The sequence below is a fragment of the Canis lupus genome, chromosome 38 (genome assembly GCF_003254725.2).
Source record: "Canis lupus dingo isolate Sandy chromosome 38, ASM325472v2, whole genome shotgun sequence".
NCBI lineage: Eukaryota > Metazoa > Chordata > Mammalia > Carnivora > Canidae > Canis > Canis lupus.
The window spans coordinates 18,170,270-18,193,571 of NC_064280.1; the positions used below are offsets into that span (position 1 = coordinate 18,170,270).

The 23,302-nt window shown below is 38.6% G+C and overlaps 1 protein-coding gene across 4 annotated transcripts in view; it reads left to right on the top strand.

Moving 5' to 3' along the window:
* Positions 1–23,302, top strand: part of TMCO1 (transmembrane and coiled-coil domains 1) — a 51,137-nt gene that overhangs the window by 11,914 nt on the left and 15,921 nt on the right. For all 4 annotated transcript variants that reach the window (XR_007409063.1, XR_007409064.1, XM_025420924.3 and 1 more), the window contains 3 exons: positions 6,094–6,140; positions 7,753–7,820; positions 21,717–21,861. Coding sequence is in view for 2 of the 4 variants with exons in the window: in XM_025420924.3 (XP_025276709.1) it covers positions 6,094–6,140; positions 7,753–7,820; positions 21,717–21,861 (260 nt within the window). In the remaining 2 variants the exon portion in view is untranslated. The remainder of the gene's footprint in view (positions 1–6,093; positions 6,141–7,752; positions 7,821–21,716; positions 21,862–23,302) is intronic.

A 23,302-nucleotide genomic window follows, 5' to 3' on the forward strand; every position in this document is an offset into this window, starting at 1 on the left:
AAAATTTCATTCTTAGGATAATTGTTTTTGTTTTTGTTTTTGGTAATAACGGGTAACTAACAATAAAATTGAATGTGAAATAATATTTTAAAATTTATTTAAACCATTGAGGCTTAAAGAAAAATAGATTTAATCAGAATATAAGAAGTAGAAACTTTAAAGAGTATTTTTTTTTTAATTTTTATTTATTTGTGATAGTCACACAGAGAGAGAGAGAATGAGGCAGAGACACAGGCAGAGGGAGAAGCAGGTTCCATGCACTGGGAGCGCGACGTGGGACTCGATCCCGGGTCTCCAGGATCGCGCCCTGGGCCAAAGGCAGGCGCCAAACCGCTGCGCCACCCAGGGATCCCCTTTAAAGAGTATTTTAAGTACTTTTAAGGACTTAAATTTTTCACTTTTCATTATGTCTAATAGAATATCCTTGCAAAACTTGAGTGTTATATTTTAAAATAATGAGAATGAATAACTGAAAAAAATCTTCGCCCAGCAGTTATTATAGTCAAGGTTTGGTAGTCAAATAGAAGGAGATAAAGAAGTAGTTTAATGATTTTCTAAGAAGTGAAAGAAAAAAAAGGGGTTAAAAGAACATGTATGTGTGGAGATAGAGAAAATATGAATATGATCATCTGAGATGCAATTAACAGAGTTGGGAATGGAGAAAAATGAAAATGGAAAGACTAGATCAGGCATTTTCCCAGCAGCTGTTTAAAGGTATCATCAGGGGACACCTGGGTGGTTCATCGCTTAAGCATCTGCCTTTGGCTCAGGGTGTGACCCCAGGATCTTGGGATCGAATCCCGCATTGGGCTCCCTTCATGGAGCCTGCTTCTCCCACTGCCTATGTCTCTGCCTGCCTCTCTCTCTCTCTCTCTCTCTCTCTCTCTGTCTCTCATGAATAAATAAATGAAATCTTTATAAATAAATAAAGGTATCATCAGTTTTTGTTTTTGTTTTTTAAGATTTTTTTTTATTTATTCATGAGACACAGAGCGAGAGAGAGACAGAGACACAGGCAGAGGGAGAAGCAGGCTCCATGCAGGGAGCCTGACGTGGGACTCGATCCCGGGACTCCAGGCTCATGCCCTGGGCCCAAGGCAGGTGCTAAACTGCTGAGCCACCCAGGTATCCCGGTATCATCAGTTTTGAGGGGTTAGTGGGAGTAAGGGGAGGTATATAAAGCTAACTGTGGCTTTATGGGATTTGCAAGTTTGTTGTTCATAACTTGGGGAGTACCTGAAATTGTTTCTCTATTGGTAGCACTTCCATTAGATCAGATTTACTCTTTTTTAAATGGACATTTTTGGATTTCTAAAGACTGTTACATCTTCTAGAACATTTGAAGATTTTTTTTTTTTAATTCATGAGAGACTCAGAGAAAGAGGCAGAGATACAGGCAGAGGGAGAAGCAGGCTCCTCACAGGGGAGCCTGATGTGGGACTCGATCCCAGGACCCCGGGATGATGCCCTGAGCCAAAGGCAGATGCTCAACCACTGAGCCACCCAGGTGTCCTGAGAGAACATTTGAGTATTAACTTCTTTGTTTTTATAATATTTATGCTTCTTGAGGTGTCTTTGCATTTCCTACCCACATATAGATCAGGTTCATTTCAGATGAAATTTTGCATGTATGTTTCCCTGTTAAATATATTTGTTTAGTTTGTTGTTTCTTTGTTCTGTCTTCTTTTTTGTCCCTTTTCTCTAGAGGCATCTTTTTTTTTCCTAAGATTTTATTTATTTACTCGTGAGAGACAGAGTGAGAGAGGCAGAGACACAGGCAGAGGGAGAAGCAGGCTCCTCACAGGGAGCCTTATGTGGGATTCGATCCCAGGACCCCAGGATCATGACCTGAACCAAAGGTAGATGCTCAACCACCGAGCCCCCCAAGCACCCTCAACTATACCTTTTTGTGTACTGTCTTTTTGATTCTCTTCTGTCGGGCGTGGTCCCTGGTGAAATGTGAAATCACTCGAGTCTGTAACATACACCTTTCAGGTAGCCTCGGACATGATCAGCTGTAATTGTCCATGAGTAAAATGCCTATGCTGAGAATTAGTCTTAGCTTCTTTTGCTGTCCCATCTAACTGAACCTTGTGCAGCTCATAGTGCTCTGCTATGAATTTACCAGAGCTAGGCAGGAGTGAAAGCAAACATCTAAGATATTTGTATCTTTTACCTCCTCAAAAATCAAGTGAGTATTAACTTATTTATGAATTATTTGAAGCCCACTAAAACTACTTTATTTGTGTGGTAGGTAATTATTAACAATTTGAATTGCAAATCTTTAAGAACCGTGGTACTGTTGGGGTATGTATCATAAACCTGTGCTGCTATATTCTTGTTAAGCCATGTATATATAGAGTCTACCTTGATAATATTTACGGTTATTGTTTCTGTTTGGACATAAGTGAAAAAAATGTTAAAGCTTTAGAGAAACTATGTCACCTTAGTTTGCTCTCAACTTCTAGGCTCTTTGTCCTTTTCTGCCTATTCAGGTTACCAGCTTCATCGTAAAGGACTACTCCCTAGAAAAGGATTTTTGGTATTTTGTATCTTCAGGTCAGCTTTTATTATATTGCTGAATCATTCATGAAGTGATACTGAACACATACTACATTACTGAGCAACTAACTACTTGCCAGGTACTGAGGATACAGAGATGAAGAAGGCTTAGAGATTCCTTGTTCTCCAAGAGGTTGCCATCTGGTTGGGTTGATGGGTATATAAACAGATCATTACAAGAGAATGTAAAAACCCAGTATAATGATAAAGATGTGCAAGGAATATTCTGGAAGCATAAAGAAAGGAATTCTAATCCAGTGTCTTAAGATTGCATTGTCTAGTACAGCAGCCATGAGCTACATTTGACTTTTCATTTTATTTTTTAACTTTTTTTTTTTTAAGATTTTATTCATTTATTCATGAGAGACACACAGAGAGAGGCAGAAACACAGGCAGAGGGAGAAGCAGCCTCCATGCAGAAAGCCTGATGTGGGACTCTATCCCGAGTCTCCAGGATCAGGCCCTGGGTCGAAGGCAGGCACCAAACCGCTGAGCCACCCAGGGATCCCCTACATTTGACTTTTTAAATTAAAGTTTAAATGAAGTTAAAATTTTAGTTCCTCAGTTACACTAGCCACATTTTATTTGCTTGGGAGCCACATGTAATTAGTACTTACTTTATTGTCAGCAAAGATACAGAATATTTTCATAACTCTAGAAAGCTCTATAGAGGGCAACCTGGGTGGCTCAGTGGTTTAGCACCACCTTCAGCCCAGGATGTGATCTTGGAGACTCGGGATGGAGTCCCACATCGGGCTCTCTGCATGGAACCTGCTTCTCCCTTTGCCTGTCTGTCTGTCTGTCTCTCTCTCTCTCTCTGTCTCTCATGAATAAATAAAATTTAAAAAAAAAGAAAGCTCTATAGAGTAATATTGACTAAGGAATCAAGATTTTGAAAAGGAGGTGACCAAGAACTGAGGCTTAAAAGTTGAGTACTAGCTAGCCAGGAAGGGGTTAGATAGGGTCAGGATAAAACATTCTAGGAAGAAATCCCAGTTGGTTGATACTGAGTAGTTTTTTGTGATGTGTGGTTTTCAGAGCTAAAACGGGAACAATCCTGGGAAAACTGGGACAGTTGGTCACCCAAGTAGAAAGGACTTCATGAACAAAGACACTGGATCTAGAGAAAACCTTCACATAGAGAGCAGCTTAGAATTGTTTGGTGTTTCAGGAATGTAACGGCTCATGAGAGATTGGAAATGGGGCTGCAGAGTAAGCAGAGGCAAACATCAGACTTGCAGGTGACGCTAGATCATGACCTTATGGGGGTGAAAGGCCATGCCAGAATTTAAGCTGGGAAGTGTCATAGTTTTGGTCAGTTTTGCATTTTAGGTACATCTGACAAGCAGCTATGTCAGAAAGATGGTTTTGAGGGAGCAAGTTTGGGGGCAGTTAGACATGCTAGAAGACCTAACATAGGTAAAAAGGAGTTAGAAATCCTAAGGATAAGGGAAAGAGGAGGAGGGGTTCATAAATATTTATGAGGTATGTGAGGCTCTATGGCCGGCTGGGGGGCTCAGTCGGTTAAGTGTGTGACTCTTAATTTTGCCTAGGTCATGGTCTCCAGGTCCTAGGGTGAGCCCCGTGTTGGGTTCAGTGCTCAGCAGGGAGTCTGTTTGAGATTCCTTGTCCCTCTGCCCCTCCCCTGCAAGTGTGCACGCTCTCTCTCTTTCAAAAAACAAATCTTTAAAAAATATGTATGAGGTATAATTAAAGGATGTGGTGTCTGGATGAGAAAGGAGGGAGTCAGGAATATGTCAAAGCTTCTAGCATAGGAGATCTCCTATACCTTTTTTTTATTTGTAGTGGTAGTCCCTTCCCTCTCCAGTTATTTTATGCCTGCTTACCTTCTGGTCATCTCATTCCCCAGTCCTTACCCCTCCCAATTTAAAAACGTCTTGTTACATTGTAAGAGGACTGCCTAGATAGCAAAGGAGTTCCCACCCCCAAGGTAGACTTAGCTCCATTCTTTCTGTTCCTTTTCTTCCATATATTTGCAGCATCCTACTCTCTTCTCCCCATATCCTTCCCTCCCAGGGCGAATAAACTGGGTAGGAGCAGTTCAGGGCAAGGGGTCATGTCTTCATCCCGCTGTGTACTGTTTGGAAACTGTGGTCCACTCCTCAAGTCAGCCTCCCTGTAGGCCTCTTTTAGTTCCTCCTTTCCTTTACCTGCTCAAATTTGCTAGCCCTCGCACCAGTTTATTCTAATGGTATGGCTTTTTTATTTTAAAATATCTTATGGGCAGCCCGGATGGCTCAGCAGTTTAGCACCACCTTCAGCCCAGGGCGTGATCCTGGAGACCCGGGATCAAGTCCCACGTCGGGCTCCCTGCTTGGAGCCTGCTTCTCCCTCTGCCTGTCTCTCTCTCTGTCTCTCAAGAATAAATAAATAAGGGATCCCTGGGTGGCGCAGTGGTTTGGTGTCTGCCTTTGGCCCAGGGCGCGATCCTGGAGACCCAGGATCGAATCCCACGTCGGACTCCTGGTGCATGGAGCCTGCTTCTCCCTCTGCCTGTCTCTGCCTCTCTCTCTCTCTCTCTCTCTCTCTCTCTCTCTGTGACTATCATAAATAAATAAAAATTAAAAAAAAAAGAATAAATAAAATCTTAAAAAAAAAATTTAAAGGATCTTATATTTTTATTTTGTAGTCTTCCTATGAGGGTGGGGGTTTTTGTGTACTTTTTTTCATTCATGTATCTCCAGTGCTCAGAAAAGTGCCTGGCACATAGTAGGTAACCAGTATTTGTTAAATAAATGGCGATAATAATACATGATCAAAGAGAACAGTATCAGAGCGAACATAGAGGTCAATGGGTTGGGAGTTGGGAAACTGGGATTCTAGTCCTGGCTTTGCCATGGAATGCCCATGGGGTCTCTACCAAGTCACTTTCCCTTTGTGGGACTTCAGTTTCTTCCTGGAAACAAATCCCTTCTGTTGATGGAGTACAGTAAATAAGGGCATTAATGTACCGTTGAGACTTCCTTAAGCAGTTCAGATTAAATGGATGTAACAACTTGCTGGAAATATATGTGAAATTGTCTAGCTTTCTAAGTGACTTACCTAGAAAACGACGCTTATTTTTAGAGTAATTAACTGTAATATGAAAAAACCTGAATTTTAAATATGTCTTGATTGACTTTTAGTTTTTGGACTCTGCTCTCTTGAAGAAAATGAAAGAAGGGGAAAAAACATGAGATGAGTAACTCATGTTTGAAACCTAAGTACAAACATTGTGTTTACACTTTTCCATCACTGTAGTTTAAAATATATCTTAGTGTACAGAGTTAAGACACTAATACCAGAGGTAATTTTTAATAAAGATTTTTATTTATTTAAATTGAAACACTTCAGTGCTCTGCTGCATTTGAGTTTGCTACTAATATAAAGCATACAATATTCCAGATATTCAGCTCTTCTTATTATTAAGTGATCCTGAGACAGAAATGCTTTTGTAGTCACCAGTGACAGTTTAACATCTGCTTTGTGCTCAGCATTGTGTATATTAACCAGTTCATTAATTCTTTACAGAGAGGCAAGAAGAGAAACTGAAAAATAACAACAGGGACCTTTCCATGGTAAGAGTCTAAAGTATAATATTGTGGTAAACCACAAAATGTTTTATAGCAAAAGACTGATTTATATTATGTACATTGTACTTACCTTTTCAGAAATTCACCCAATAATGTCATGGGTGTTCCCGGATAAGATGGAAATGAAAATATGCTCTGGGCTTGAACTTCATCTCCATAATAAGGGTAGCTCTTTCAGTCTGTCTCAGAGGTCATGATTTGTCCCTTTCACAGTTCTTTTTTTTTTTTTTTTTTATGATAGTCACAGAGAGAGAGAGAGAGAGAGAGAGGCGCAGAGACACAGGCAGAGGGAGAAGCAGGCTCCATGCACCGGGAACCCGACGTGGGATTCGATCCCGGGTCTCCAGGATCGCGCCCTGAGCCAAAGGCAGGCGCCAAACCGCTGCGCCACCCAGGGATCCCCCTTTCACAGTTCTTAATTAGCTTTGCCCTTATGTTTCAAATGAAGTAGTCTATTTTCTTTTTCTTTTTTATGTCATTGGTGAATCTTTGGTTTTCTGGTGACCTGTGTCACACCAGGATCTGAGTTGGAGCATTATAGGTGGCCTTTATTGTTGCCTTTGTTCTTTAAGAGACCTTTTGTTCTGTATATCAGGCATACCATAAAGTGTAAAGGAAAATAATGTTATTACCCATTTACTCATCATTTATAAAGAATAGAGTTTGTTGAAGAGTTTTTCTAAAGCATAGATAGGCTAATTATATAGCTTGACTAATTTTTCTATTTAATTTCTGTATGTTTAACACAGGACATCTGAACTGTGCAACAATTGTGTTTGCTTTCTAAGAGACCTTTGCTATATTATCTTCCGTTCCTTGAAATTCTTATTGAGTAAGGCTATAATTTAGAAGTACATCTTTTTGAAAGTAGCTATTCTGTTGACATAATTATTAAATGTTTATGAGGCTAAATTTGGAAACTACAGAAAGAAGAGAGAAAAATCGCTGATAAACCTTGTCATCCAGGGGTGCCAGGTTAACTCAGTCAGAAGAGCGTGCAAAAAACAAACAACTATCATCCAGAGATAACTATTAATCTTCATCTTACATCTTTATGATCTTTCGTTTATTTATTTACCACATATGTAATTAAGAAGTTAGCTGCAAGTAATAGAATATCTAACCAACAACAACTTAAACAAATGAAGATTTTTTACTTGTGAAAGAAATCCAGAAGTTGATAGTACTGGACTGGTATGGCAGCTCAGTACTGTCATTAAGGACTTAGGTTAGCCATTCTCAGATTATGGTTGTTTATTTGAAGGTGCTTTATCCTTTATCTTCAGGCATTATATTCTTCATTCCAGGCAAGAAGAATGGGCAGAAGGCTTAAAAGGATGTAGGCCAAGTTTGTCCCTTTTCAAAGTCTGGTTTAGTACTTGTATTTGTAACTCACTGGCCAGAATTGTCACATGGCCACCCCAATACTGTTCACCAGACGTGGGCAAGGAGAAGGGCATGGAGGTGGAGGGTGGGTTAGCCAGTAAATAGCTTTTTGCTATGGGGTGCATTTTAAACATGACGTGAAATCACGATTTTGGGGTGTGCTTTAGTGGTGACTTTGGTGTGAAATGACAATTTATTGGTCTCTTTATAGGTCCGAATGAAATCCATGTTTGCAATTGGCTTTTGTTTTACTGCCCTAATGGGAATGTTCAATTCTATGTGAGTACCCTTTAGTAATATGCTTTTACTTAACTATTGTTCTTTCCGTGTGTGTATTTGTAAGCAATTAACTTTTTTTGGTAATATTTTATTTTGATATCTCAAATTTACAGAAAAGTTACAAGAATAATATATCCATTATCCAGATTCACATTTCTCTTGTTTCTCTTTTTCTGTCTCTCCATATCAACTATATGCTCATATATTATTTATGTTATTACATATATATATTATTTATGTATTTTTCTTAATTATTCAAGAGTATAGGGTTCATGCCCTTTTTATCCATAACTACTAATTTGTTTTTTTTTTTTTTAAAGATTTTATTTATTTGACAGAGAGAGAGAGAGAGTACCCACACAAGCAGGGGGAGCAGCATAGGGAGAGGGGGAGGGGTGGAGAGAGAGGGGAAGTCAACTCCTTGCTAAGCAGGGAGTTCCCCCAGGGCTCCATCCCAGGACCCTGGGATCATGACCTGAACCAAAGGTAGATGCTTAACAGACTGAGCCACTGAGGAGCTGCCATAACTACTAAAATGTGTATTTCCTAGGAACATGGATAATCTCATATATAACTTCAATCCAATTACCAAAATCAAGGAAATTCAATTTTGAGAGAATTCAATTATATGATAACTTTCTCACCCTTTATTTTTTCCTTATAGATTGTATTTATTTGAGATAGAGGGAGAACATGAGCAACGGTGGGGAGGGGAAGGAGAGGGAGAAGCAGGCCCTCCACTGAGCAGGGAGCCCAATGTGGGACTCAATTCCAGGACTCCAGGATCATGACCTGAGTCAAAGGCAGATGCTTAACTGACTGAGCCACCCAGGCACCTCCTCACCCTCTTTAATATTGAGAATCTTTTATGTACAAGGTAAAGACTAAGGTATTATGGAGCCTCTAAAGAGAATTTAATATGCCCCCTGTGTTTTAAGTTACTGACTAGCATACTTGTTCAAAATGAGGGTAGTCTTATAGAGATGTTTGACTCTTTTAGAGTCTTAACAACCATTACCTTGTATAATGATAAATTAAGTTACTGTTGTCTAAACTGGCAGGTAGCAGGCCTGAGTAATCGTGGAACTGCTTTTGACAGAAACTGGGAAAGTATCCAGACATGACAGGCAGTCATTTATTACTTTTCAAGGCCCACCTGAATCATCCCACAGGAATGAGAATTTCCCTCCCTCCCTCTTTTCCTTTCTTTCCTCCTACTCTTCCTCCCCTGCTTCATTTCTGTCTCTCTCTCTCCCTGCACCTCCCCTCTTCCTCCCTACTAGTTCAGTGCCCACATTGTGCCAGGCATTGTGGGAGTATCAGAATATGACAAATAAGGTGTGGCCCCCGCCCTCAGTAATAGCCAGTTTTATGGGAAGAAAAGATAAACAAATATGTTGATGGATATTATACTAGAAATCCGTGTGAAGTGCAGCTGAGGGAGAAGAAAGTGAGTGGCTATTTTTACTTAGGTGAGGGACTAGAGTGGGTGTCCAAATGATTTTAATATAAAATTTCCTTTTGACTAATGATTACTGAAATCATAGAACCTTTAGAGCTGAAAGGAACCTTTGGAAGGTAAAATAACTTGCCTAAGGTATCCAGAAGTCTCATGATTTCTGGCTTGTAATTCTAAACTCAATACTCTTTTCATCCTGCCATACTTTATCTCATTTCTTGGGTATATATTCCCATGAATTATGAGGCAAAGCAAACACTGAAAGGTTTTATAGTTAACCACTAAGTGTCCATGGTACAACACAAATACTCAGATATTCTTTTTAAAGTGTACTCTGGACAGTATAGAGCTGGGTAAGTCCTCAGCTATACATTTTAAATTCAATGATTAACTTCTCCTTAGGTTTCTCTTCACGCATACTACTAAATAATATTTTTAAGGTTAGTGTTGTGTGTGCATGTGTGTCTATTCTGATTGACCTTAGCTTGATTGAGTGATTTTTGTGACAAATTTGAGTCTTGCTTTGCTAGAGGTTCAGCACTTTATTCTATTCCTCATTCTTATGTTTCTTTATCAAATTTATGTTTATGTCTGCTTTTACTGGACTGTAAGTTCCTTATAGTCTTCACATGTAACAGTTTTCATATCCTTAGAGTTTCAAGGCTTGTAAAGATATTTATTGAATAAATCTTAAAAATTTGTAAATATACAACTCAGTTTCCACTGTCATGGTTTTTATACTATTCTGAGATAAGAATTTGATGCCATTTGAAATGTGAAACATAATTTTTTTTTTAAGATTTATTTATTTATTTGAGAGAGATAGGGCATATATGAGCAGGAGGAGGCGCAGAGGGAGAGATCTCCAGCAGACTCCCTGCTGGCCACAGAGATGACTACACAGGCCTCAATTCCAGGACACTGAGATCACAACCTGAGCTGAAATCAAGAGTCTTAAGAGTCAGATGCTTAACTGACTGAGCCACCCAGGCACCCCTTGAACCAAAATTTTTTTAATTATAATTATTAATTTGCAAGATGTCAGTGGTTCACTTATGAAAATATTAGTTAGCAAACCAATTACATTGGAACAAAATTCTTAAAACTTTAAAAGTCTGAATGTAGTTGATGAAAATATGTTCGCGCACACGTGTGTGTGTGTGTGTGTGTGTGTGTGTTCTCTAACAGAAGTTTATTTCTCATTCCCATAAAGTCCATCACAAGACTGGAGGACTGCTCCCCATGTAGGAGGCTCAGCATTCCAAGCTACCTAGAGTTGCTGGTCCCTGTTTCTGTATGGGCTTCCACAACTGAGATTAGAAGAGCACTAGAATCTTGCACCAACAAATAAAGGCTTCAGCTCAAATGAAAATGTCTTCTACTGACTCTTAGGTCATAGTTTATTTCAGCGTAGGATAGCTCAGAGAGTCTTGTAATAAGACAGGCTAATATCAGCAAAAAATACTGAGAGTGTTTATTTCAGTATTAATTTATCAATAGTGTTTGGAAAAAATAGTGCAAAATCATGTGCATCCTGTTGACAGGTTAGAGTAATATAAATCTAATTTTCAAAGACTATATCTCTTTAATGATGAGAGTGTTGACTTTAGGTTTAAGTAGGGAGAAGTCTTGTATTGTAAATGAAGTTGTGAAACATGGAAATGAATCATTTTGGCTTATGTTCATTATTTACAGTAGGACGTAATGTTAGATTACCTTTTTAGAACAATTTGCCTGTTCTTTCTTTCTTTTCTGTAGTTAAAACTAGAGCTTGGCATACAGTTTTGATTTGAATCTATAATTGCTTTAGTTACTAAAGGAAGCTGACATATCTGCATATAGTCATAGAATCACATAACCACAAAGTATTATACCATATTTCTTATATTTCTTTCTCTTTTGAGTTAATAATTTTCATTTGCCTTCCTTTGATATTCTTCCTCCAGTTCTCAATTTTTTGTGAGTGTGCTACATGAATATTTATAGGTTTCAACTATTTTTAATGTTTATTCAGGTCAAAAAGCTGCATGCCATTTTTTGTGCCTCACACTGTGGGAGATAAAAGAAAATTGCCCAGCCTGAGCCCTCATGCCATGTATTGCCTTCAAATAGAATAGACATCTATATAGGAAATATTGATTTACTAGTTAAAAATTTACTGTTCTTTTTTATGTAGAGGACCTTGTAATTTGTAGAAGATCCATTATAGAGCTCTCTTAGAGAGAGAAGTTTTATAGTAATAACACCCTACCCCAGCTATATTTTGCCTTTTCCTTGGGCTGCGGAACATGCCTGTCTGTCCCTGAGCATCAGAGAGACTTATTTCTCTTTACGTTATTTTTGAGGCTTACTTGGAACTCATCACGTTCTCTGCCAAAGCCACACTCTTCTTGATACTTCTGTGTCTTTCAGTGGTGCTCATTTCTGCTAACCTGGAATTGAAAGCTTTATTGCTTACCCCCCTCTTCCTTTCAGCACACGTTTCTTGTGTATCTACCCTGCCCCAAGTGTAACGTTAGACACTGAGTTATCTCTAACATTGTCAGTCCTCTGTTCCATCAGTTAAGAGTTCCTGTTTATTCAACTCTTTGTGTCTATCTAGTCATCCATCCATCTGCCCATCCTACCCTTCCTCCTACCTTCCTCCTACCCTTCCTCCCTACTTCCCTCCTCTCCCTCCTCTTCATCCATGCTGCACCAGCTCTCATCCGGGTTTCAGCTCATTGCCTTTCCACTCTGCTATTACCGCTTGACCTTGGGCATGCCAGTAGCTTCCTAGCTGCTCTCCATCCTCGGGTGCCTCCTGTCACTGCAGCAGTAAGTTAACTGTCCCCAAAAGCATGTTACCCGTTGTCTAATAACCACATTTGCTACTGATGGAACAGGAAGTCTGTTGGCCACTGTTGGCCTTTATATATGTTGCCTTTGTAATCTTAACAACCTTCTGAAATGAGGATTATAGTCTTTATTATACTGATGAGAATATGAGACTCCCAAGTTATTTAACTTGCCCAAAGTCTTAAAGCTAGAAAACGTTGAGCTGGGCTATAACTCATGTGTCTCTACTCAAGTCCTTATGTTGCATTGTGCCACTCTGACTACTGATTTAAGTCCAAACTCTTTAACCTGGCTTTCATGGCATTCCATGTGTTGGCTCCAGCCTGTTCTTCGACTTTGTTTTTACTGTCTACAAACTATTGTGTTCTAACTGCACTGCTCACTGTTCCTGAGTCAGTCTTTTCGTTTTGTTTCATTTCACTTTTCAATTCTTTTCCTTCCTTCCTTCCTTCCTTCCTTCCTTCCTTCCTTCCTTCCTTCCTTCCTTCCTTTCTTCCTTCCTTCCTTCCAAGATTTATTTGAGAGAGAGAGAGGGCAAGCAAGCATAAGCTGAAGGAGGAGAGGGAAGGGCAGAGGGACAGGGAGAAGCAGGCTCCCCACTGAGCAGGGAACCTGATGTGGGGCTCGATCCCAGGACCCTGGGATCATGACCTGAGCCGAAGGCAGATGTTTAACCAACTGAGCCACCCAGGCACCCCTTGAGACACACATTCCTTCATGGGAATTTTAGAATGTGTCAGTTTCCCCTAAGATAATCCCATTCAAGTTTTGACTTAAGTTTTTGATTATATGTTGATGATATTTGATTTATATGTTAATTTTAAAATCTTAAACACTTTTATAATTTTTAATATTCCCATCTAGGAACATGGTGTTTCTGCTAAGTCTATCTTATAACTTTTGTAGTTTATTTTCAAATAGGTTTTGCATGTATTTTATATCTTCTAGCTCATTGCTAGTGGTACAAAAGTAGGTTACCAATTTTTGTTATTTTGTAACTGACCATCTTGCTAAACTCTAATAGGTTTTAATTTGGTTCTCTGATTTTCTAGATAGATAATCATATATGATCAGACAAATGACTTGGTTTCATTCTTTCCAAATTTCCCCTCCCTCCTTTCTTCTCTGCTGCCTTCTTCTCCTCCCTAGGTCTAAGCTGAATTGAATTAGAACAACCAGAGAGGGTTAAATACTTCATAATGAAATACTAAAGAAAGCCAAATAAAGATGGCAACCAAATATAATAGCCATATTGCTGCTTTGATAGTTTTCAAAGCTATATACAAGCTCATGTGGGGGTCAGAGCACTTCCCTCATCAGCGGAGGCCCCGTGGGTTTTCTCTGCAGTTTTCATAGCATCGTCACTCAAGTGAGCCATCTAACACTGAATGGCAATCTCTTGTGTGTTCCATGATATCTTATGTATTTCCGTTTTATTTCTCCACTCTTAAATCTCTTGAGTCAAGGGCCATATCTGAAAAACATATATTGTATAATTACCTAGCAACTACTTGGTGATTACATTTTTAAGTCTTACACCAATATTGAAATGCCTATTTATGCAGTTCAGTAGTACAAGATAAAATATTAGATGCCTTTTCTTTAAGCCATAGACATCAAAGAAATCAAATACAATGTCTTTAGGAAGAAAATGACATGAAAATCTTCATTATATTCAAACTTCTTATAGAAGGCTACTATTGGCAAGAAGGAAGACTGTTCTTAGTTCTTAAGGACACTATTTTCTTTTTGTCAACATTCTTATTCAGAACACTGACAACAGTAGCTTTTTACTTATTTTGCTTTGCAATACTGGTGGAAGTTCATGTAATATAAGTGTTTTACTATTAATTTAAGTGCTGTATTAATTTTTTAATAAGCCTTTTTTTTTTTTTAGAGCAGATTTGGGTTTACAGAAAAATTGAGAGGAAGATAGAGATTTCCTATATACCTTCTACCCCTTGCTATCAGCGACCTCCCTTGCCCAAGTGGTGCATTTTTACAATTGGTGAACCTACACTGACACATCAACCACCAAAGTCCACAGTTTACATTAGAGATCACGCTTGGTGTACATTCAGTGAGTCTGGACAAATGTTAATGGCATGTATCCATCATTATAGTATCAAACAGAGTAATTTAACTGTTTTAAAAATTCTCTGCTCCGCCAATTCATTCCTTTCTCTCCTACCACCCGGACTCCTGGCAACCACTGATCTTTTTTTTTTTTATGTTTTTTTTTTTTACCACTGATCTTTTTGCTGTCTCCATAGTATTGACTTTTTCAGAATGTCATATAGTTTGACTCATACAGTATGTAGCCTTTTCAGATTGGCTTCCTTCACTTAGTAATATCCATTTAGAGTTCCTCCATCTCTTCATGGCCAATAGCTCATTTCTTTATAGCATTGAATAATATTTCATTGTCTGGATATACCAGTTTGTTTATCCATTTATATCTGGATTACTTCCAGGTTTTGGCAATTATGATTAAAGCTGCTTTAAACACCCGTGTGCAGGTTTTTGTGTGCACATGAGTTTTCGACTCCTTTGAATAGATGCCAAGGAGCACAATTGTTGGGCTCTAAGTCATGTTTTTGCTCTGGTCATTGTGCCTGTGCATTTTAAAAAATATATTAATGGGGTGCCTGGGTAGCTCATTCAGTTAAGTGGCTGCCTTCAGCTCATTTCATGATCTCAGGGTCCTGGGATTGAGCCCCTACGTCAGGCCCCCTGACTCAGTAGGGAATCTGCTTTTCCCTCTGCCCCTCCCCCTGCTGGTGTGCTCTCTCTTTCAAACAAACAAAAATCTTTAAAAAATAAAAATATATTACTATTCTGTCTAAGACCGTGAGGACCTTAAAGTCTGTATCTCTGTTGTTTTTTTTTTTAAATAACATCTTTTTTTTTTTTTTTAATTTATTTATGATAGTCACAGAGAGAGTGAGAGAGAGGCAGAGACATAGGCAGAGGGAGAAGAAGCTCCATGCAGGGAGCCTGACGTGGGATTCGATCCCCGGTCTCCAGGATCACGCCCTGGGCCAAAGGCAGGCGCCAAACCGCTGCGCCACCCAGGGATCCCTATATCTCTGTTTTTTATAAGCTGGCATATGAAATGAAAATTCTAGTACGTATTATGATTATATTTTTCGGTTTTTAACATAATTTCTCTGCATTTCACCTTAATCATCTGTTTATTGTAGAATGGGATACACTATCTCTAATATACCTTTTAATCTTAAAATTTGTTGACAGCTGGCAGATTTTAAGAAAAAAGCCTGAGGTTTGATTAAGATGGAAAGGACTGGAGTTTCCAGATTTCCAAAGAAGCAATAGGAGGCCCTGCTTTGAGCTATTTATTTCTTTCATCCTGGATCATTTCCATAAAGTTGAAATATTAACAATCTTAGGGATCCCTGGGTGGCTCAGCGGTTTAGTGCCGGCCTTCGGCCCGGGGAGTGATCCAGGAGTCCCAGGATCGAGTCCCACATCAGGCTCCCAGCATGAAGCCTGCTTCTCCCTTTGCCTGTGTCTCTGCCTCTCTCTCTTTCTCACTGTCTGTCTCTCATGAATAAATAAAATCTTTTGAAAAGAAACAATCTTAAAATTAGAAGAGATCTGAAAAGTCATTTAACTTTTTTTTTTTAATAATTTTTATTTATTTATGATAGTCACACAGAGAGAGAGAGAGGGGCAGAGACACAGGCAGAGGGAGAAGCAGGCTCCATGCACCGGAAGCCCGACGTGGGATTCGATCTCGGGTCTCCAGGATCGCGCCCCGGGCCAAAGGCAGGCGCTAAACCGCTGCGCCACCCAGGGATCCCTGAAAAGTCATTTAATACACAACTTCTGGCCCAGTACAAAAATCCCCTCACTAATACCTCTAGCATAGGACGCCTTGGTGACTCAGAGGTTGAGCATCTGTCTTCAGCTCAGGGTGTGATCCTGGAGTCCCAGGATCGAGTCTCTCATCAGGCTCCCCACATAGAGCCTGCTTCTGCCTCTGCATGTGTCTCTGCCTCTCTCTCAGTATCTCTCATGAATAAGTAAATAAATCTTAAAAAAAAATACCTCTAACAGGTAATTTTCCCTCCTTTGTTCAGTTATTTCCAACAATGAGGAATCTGGTGATTTCTGAAATAACATGCATTTATTGAGTAGTTTTTAGGGTTTGAAAGTAATTCCTTTTACTGGACCTTCCCATACTCATGAGTCATGGTCCTGCCTTCTGGAACCACAGAGTAAGTGTACTGAAAGAAATAATCTACTGAGGTATAATGATATTTATAAGCTATCTCTCTCTTTGTACCTTTCCCTTTTGTTCACTGACTCTTCTTTATTAGGCTAGATACCACTTCACTTAGCTATTCCTGTGATGATCTTCAAGTCTCCTAGAAAAATCAATTCATTAAAATTAAGAATTTGGGACGCCTGGGTGGCTCAGAGATTGAGCATTTGCCTTCAGCTCAGGGCGTGATCCCTGGGTCCTGGGATCGAGTCCCACATCGGGCTCCCTGCATGGAGCCTGGGGTTCTCCCTCTGCCTGTGTCTCTGCCTCTCTCTCTGTTTCTCATGAATAAATAAATACAATCTTAAAAATAAATAAAGAATAAATAAAAATAAGAATTCATGGAAGTTTTTTTTTCATATTTATGGCTGGCTTAAGGTGTCATGCATAGTAGATACACAGAAATGAATAACTTATAGGACATAAATAGTTTTCCTTTTTTTCTCTAAATATTTTTTTCAGCTTTATTGAGATATAACTGACATATAATATATAACATTGTTTATGTATGTGTACACACGTGATTTACATGTAGTGAATTGATACACATCGAGTGAAATGATTACTACAGTAAGGTTAGTTCACACATCCGTAACCTCATATAGTTATAACTTTGTTGTGGCAGTGAGAACATTTAAGATTTACTGCTTTAGCAACTTAAAGTATATAATACAATATTGTTGACTATAATCACCAGACTGTACATTAGATACGCAGAACTTACTCATTTTATAACTGGAAGCTTGTATCTTTTTTTTTTTTTTTAAGATTTTATTTATTTATTCATGGGAGACACAGAGAGAGAGAGAGAGAGGTAGAGACACAGGCAGAGGGAGAAGCAGGCTCCATGCAGGGAGCCCAACATGGGACTCTATCCTGGGTCTCCAGGATCACGCCCTGGACTGAAGGCAGCGCTAAACCGCTAAGCCATCGGGCTGCCCAGTTTTGTTTTGTTTTGTTTTTTTGTTTTTTTTTTTAATTTTTATTTATTTATGATAGTCGGGGGGGGGGGGGGGGAGAGACATAGGCAGAGGGAGAAACAGGCTCCATGCACCGGGAGCCTGATGTGGGATTCGATCCTGGGTCTCCAGGATCGTGCCCTGGGCCAAAGGCAGGCGCCAAACCACTGCGCAACCCAGGGATCCCGGGCTGCCCAGTTTGTATCCTTTGACCAACATTTTCCTATTTTTCCCATCCCCCAGCGTCTCCCAACCACCAATCTCACTCTGTTTCCATGAGTTCATTTTTTTTAGATCTCATAGCTAAGTGATATCATATTATTTTGGTCTCTGTCTGTGCTTATTTCACTAAGCATAACGCTCTCAAGGTTTATTCTGTTGTTATAAATGGCAGGATTTCCTTCCCTTTTGTGGCTAAGTAGCATTCTATTGTGTAAATGTGTATATATCTATCTCACATTTGCTTTATTCATTCATTTGTAGGTGGACACTTAGATTGTTTTCTTGTCTTGGCTGTTGTGATTAATGCTATGATGAACATGAAGTACAGATATCTCTTTGAGATAGGAATTTATTTCATTTATTTTGGATTTATACCCAGAAGTGGAATGGCTGAATCATATGGTAGTTATATTTTTATTTTATTTTTGAGGAACTTCCATTGTATTTTCCATAGTGGCTGCATCAGCTTACATTCCTACCAACACTGTACATGGATTCCCTTTTCTCTACATCTTTGCCAGCATTTGTTATCTCTTGTCTTTTTGATGATAGCCATTCTTACAGAAGTGAATTGATACCTCATTGTGAATTTGATTTATAATTCCTTGGTGATTAGTGATGTTGAGTACCTTTTCTTGTACTTGCCCATTTGTATACCTTATTGAGGAAAATGTCTATGGAGATCTTCTGCCCTTTTAAAAATCAGATTGTTGGGATCCCTGGGTGGCGCAGCGGTTTAGCGCCTGCCTTTGGCCCAGGGCGTGATCCTGGAGACCCAGGATCGAGTCCCGCGTCGGGCTCCCGGTGCATGGAGCCTGCTTCTCTCTCTCCCTCTGCCTGTGTCTCTCTCTGCCTCTCTCTCTCTCTCTCTCTCTCTCTGTGTGTGACTATCATAAAAAAATAAAAATAAATAAAAATAAAAATCAGATTTTTTTTTTTTTTTTACTGTTGAGTTTTGAGTTTCTTATATTTTGGATATTAACCCTTTAATCAGATACATGGTTTACATGCTTTTTTCTCCCATTCCATAGATTGCCTTTTCATTTTGTTGCTTATTTCTTTTGCTATATGGAAGCTTTTTCATTTAATATAGTTGATTTTTGCTGCATGTGCTTCTGCTGTCATATACAAGAAAGTCCTAGCTAATGTCAGGGAACTTTTTTCTGTGTTTTTTCCTAGGAATTTTACCTTTTTGGGTCTTATGTTTAAGTTCTTCATTCATTTTGAGTTAATTTTTATCCTGCTTCTCCCTCTGCCTGTGTCTCTGCCACTCTGTGTGTGTGTGTGTGTGTGTGATGAATAAATAAAATCTTAAAAATAAATAAATAAATAAATAAATAAATAAATAAATAAATAAATAAATAAAATAAATAGCTAGCTAGCTTTGGTTAGTATAGACATTTTAATAATATCAACTCTTCGAATCTATGAACACAGATATCTTTCCATTTATTTGTGTCTTTTTCAACGTATTTCATCAATGTGTCAGAGTGTTCATTGTACAGATCTTTTATCTCCTTGGTTAAATTTATTCCTAAATATTTTATTTTTGTTGATGCTATTATAAATAGGATTAGTTTCTTTATTTCTTTTTCAGATAGCTCATTTTTAGTGTATAGAAATGCATAGAATGATTTTTGTATGTTGATTTTATATCCTGAAACTTTACTGAATTTGTTTATTGATTCTAAAAAGGTTTTATTTTTGGTTTTGCTTTTTGGTTATAATTTCAAGTTGAAAATGACAGAAAATAAAATGACTACATAAAGTGAATTTATTGGGTTTGTATGTTAGCAATAAGGGGGGATAGACAGCTTATATCTGTTCCATCCCTTCCTATAGTCTAACTGTGCAGTAGGACGGTCAGAGTGGCATACCTAGAGCAGCATGTTGTGTATAGCGTATAACCAGAAAATATTGGGGCAACTGCACCTAATACTTGTGAGAAAATGGGAATATCTTCCCCTGAAAAAGCTATTATTTTTGTTTTGCTTTTGTGAAGCTAGTGGAAGAGAATGACAGTGATTATTTCAAGCAGATCTTTAAATACTTTTGTCGTATACAAGTAAAGTCACTTCATGATTGAGCCTTTCCCTGTATAAATATGCACTAGGAAGGCAGTTGGAAGTAGTAAGTGGACAGTCATACATATAGAAGGTATCAAATTCACTCTCTTCTATATTCTTGGCAGCACAGTTGTCTAAGAAGTTTTTTAGAACCAAAGTAGTTGATCTGGGTGTTTAGGGATTTTTTTTTCCCCCGGAAACAAAGAGGTATTGCTAGTTCTCTTTTTCCCCTCCCTAGAAACATTTTGTATACCAAGCATTTTCCTTTATATGTGTGTGTGTGTGTGTGTGTGTGTGCGTGTGTGTGTATTAATTTTTATTTAAGTAAGTTCCATACCCAAGGTGGGGCTCGGACTCAACCCTGAGATCAAGAGTCTCACACTCCACTGACTGAGCCAGCCAGGCTTCTGGATGTTTTTCTTTTTTCTTTTTAAGATTTTGTTTATGTATGTATGTATGTATTTAGAGAGCACGTGGGGGACAGGCAGCGGGAAAGGGAGAGAGAGAGAGAGAGAGAGAATCTGTAGCAGACCCTGCTGAGCATGGAGCCCAACCTGGGGCTTGATCTCACAACTGACCTGAGCTGAAATCAAGAGTCGGACTCTAAACCAACAGCAACCCAAGCCCCCCCAAGTGTTTTTCTAAGAGGGAATTTTCTGGCTATTTTAACTGGAATTAGAGACTTTATTTGGATAATTTAGCTGATACAGTCATATATTTCTCTAATGTAAAATATCACTATCTTTAATCACATTAATTTTTATGATTTTTGTTATTGACTGATACTACTTATTTATAGAAAAATATGAAAGAAGCTAACATCCTCAGCACTTCAACATAAATGCTGATATGCATTTTCTTATAGCTTTTTTCTAAGTTTTTCTCTTTTAGAAACATTTTTTCCGGGCAGCCCTGGTGGTGCAGCGATTTGGTGCCGCCTGCAGCCCAGGGCGTGATCTGGAGACCCTGGGTCGAGTCCCGCGTCAGGCTCTCTGCATGGAGCCTGCTTGTGTCTCTGCCTCTCTCTCTCTCTCTCTCTCTCTCTCTCTTTCTCTCTTTCTCTCTTTCTCTCTCCCTGCATCTCTATGAATAAATAAATAAAATCTTTAAAAAAAATTTTCCTTTCTAATTTAGAAGTAAAAAAAAAAAACTTTCAAACACTAACAGTATGTTAAAAGTTATCTCAAGAGTATTGTGTGTGCATTTTAAGAATCTACTTTTTTCATTCACCACTATATATTCCATGAATTTCTATTCAGAAGTGTTTAGCCTGTTTAAGGTGTGTATTGGGAGTCTCTGAGTCTTGGAAAAAAAGGGTTCTTAAATACTTATTGGTGCCATAGTTTAAAACAGTGATTCTCTAAGTATAGTCTGGGGATCCCTGGAGCTTTTTGAGACTCTTAGTAAGTCCTTGAGATAAACATTACTGCCAAAATAATTCTGAGATGTTATTTTCCTTTTTTATTCTTACTATCTTTTTAGTGTAAAGTGGAATTTCCCAGAGGCTTCAGGGCTTCATAATATACATTATTGCACCAGCCTGAATCATGAAGCAGCTATGAGAATCCAGCAATATTCTATTAAGGAAAACATTAAAGACATTTGCCTAAAGAAAAAAAAAGCCTTTCTTCTCACTAAATTCTTTTTTGTTTTGGAAAAGATAGTTATTTTTCATAAAAATATTTGTCTTAACATATAATGAATTTATTGCTACCTTTTAAATAATTTAATAAATATTTTAACATTCCTCAGTTTTAATTTATAAAGCAGTTAATATTGATAACTATAACCTTTAAATAATGTAGGCATCTCATTAATTTTTCAGAGTGTTAAGGGGTTCTGATACTGAAAGAATTAAGAATCAGTTTAGAAAAAGATTGATGGAAAAATCTAGGCCCTTCCTTACATCCTTGTTCTTTAGGTCTCTTTTTAGAATATTACTTACTCTTTGTGTTTTAGAGATCAAGGGACTTAAGAGTTCTATTTCTGTCTCAGATTCTTCCCTGGAACTAAGAAGCTTGTCAGTCTTCCAAAAATAACAATTCTTTGTTTTTTCCTTTTTAGATTTGATGGTAGAGTGGTGGCAAAACTGCCTTTCACCCCCCTTTCCTATATCCAAGGACTGTCTCATCGAAATCTGCTGGGGGATGACACCACAGACTGTTCCTTCATCTTTCTGTATATTCTCTGTACCATGTCAATTCGACAGGTGAGTGACCATATCCACTATTAAATACATTTATTCTTCCTTGCTTTCTGGCCCTAAATTAGCTTTTACTTTTTTAATACCAGAAATATTATAGAATCCCAGTAGCTCCTCTGAAGCTGTTTTAAATGTGTATGGATCTAGACTGTGGATTCTTTGGGATGAGAAGTAGCCATAAACCAAACATGGTTCCATATCCCATTCTTGGAGCTCCTAGGTTCCTTCTTCATTGGAACCATCTAAAGATACAAAAGTGAAGAGCAAGTTTGGTCTTCTCAGTATCATTTCTTCTCTATGCCAGTGCTTTTTGGCACTTTAGGAACACAAACGTAACATTGGGTGACTTTAGGTTATTCACAGTTGAGATACTCAAGTCTGCATTAGAAAATTTACATTTGGCCACCATGATTATCAGACATTCATAGTGAAAAAACAGTGAGAGCCAAGAGAGAAGTATAGATCGTTGGGAGACCCCAGAGAGAAACATAACATTTGATTAGTGGGGGAAGATTCAGGCGGAAAGGTTTAGAGAATGAAGTAGCTTTTTGAAATAGAACTTAAAAAGTAAGAGGGGTTAATTAAAGTCTCTGGCTTAAGAACTTTTTATATTTCAGTTTTTGAACACAGCTACCATTCAGCAGGCATTGCCATGGGGAAGTTGACACATGAGACTTGTACTTTTTCTTCTTCTGAATACTGTCAATGGTAGCAGATTTTTTTGGTTGGCCTAGCATGTGAGGAAAAGTAGGAAATGGAATTATAGTTTGAAACTTGCAAAGATCTACTGCTTAAGGCTTTTTCCTCACCTCATCTCTCATCCAACATTCTAACCATTCTGACTTGCCTGACAGCTCCCATGTCCCACTCACTCAGATTTACTTTTTGTGAATGCTCTTTCTCTGGCTGCCTCCCACCTCCTCCTTTTGTAGATTTAGTGCAACCAGGTTTCAAGGCTTCCTGGCAACGTTTTCTGACACTTAACTGCTTTCTGAAGGATAGTTGTGAGAGGAGCCTGGCAAGGTGCACAAATACCAGAAGACTATCCAAATTGTCTAGCAAAAAATCGTTATGTCCTAAACTATTGCAGTGATGAGAAGGATGAAAGGGAGAGGGCAAAGATGAGACATATGCAGAGGTAAAGAAGCAGAACTTGGTGAGAAAGGAGAAATTTATGTGCTCCCAGGTATGGCTTTGGTGACCAAATGGAGATTAGTCTCATTAAGAGGGGGGTATAGAGGAACAAGGAGTAGGTTGGGTAGAAGATAAGCTGTTGGAGATGTTTATGGAGCAGCTAAGTGGGTATGTCCACTGGAAGTTGTATTCTTGTGTAACTGAGATGTATAATACACCTTTCAAAATGTCTCTGTAGTGAAGCATTTTATTTAGTCTGTCTAAACATGAAAACCAGGATAGTGACAACACAGATCTCCTTTGTTGGTTTAGC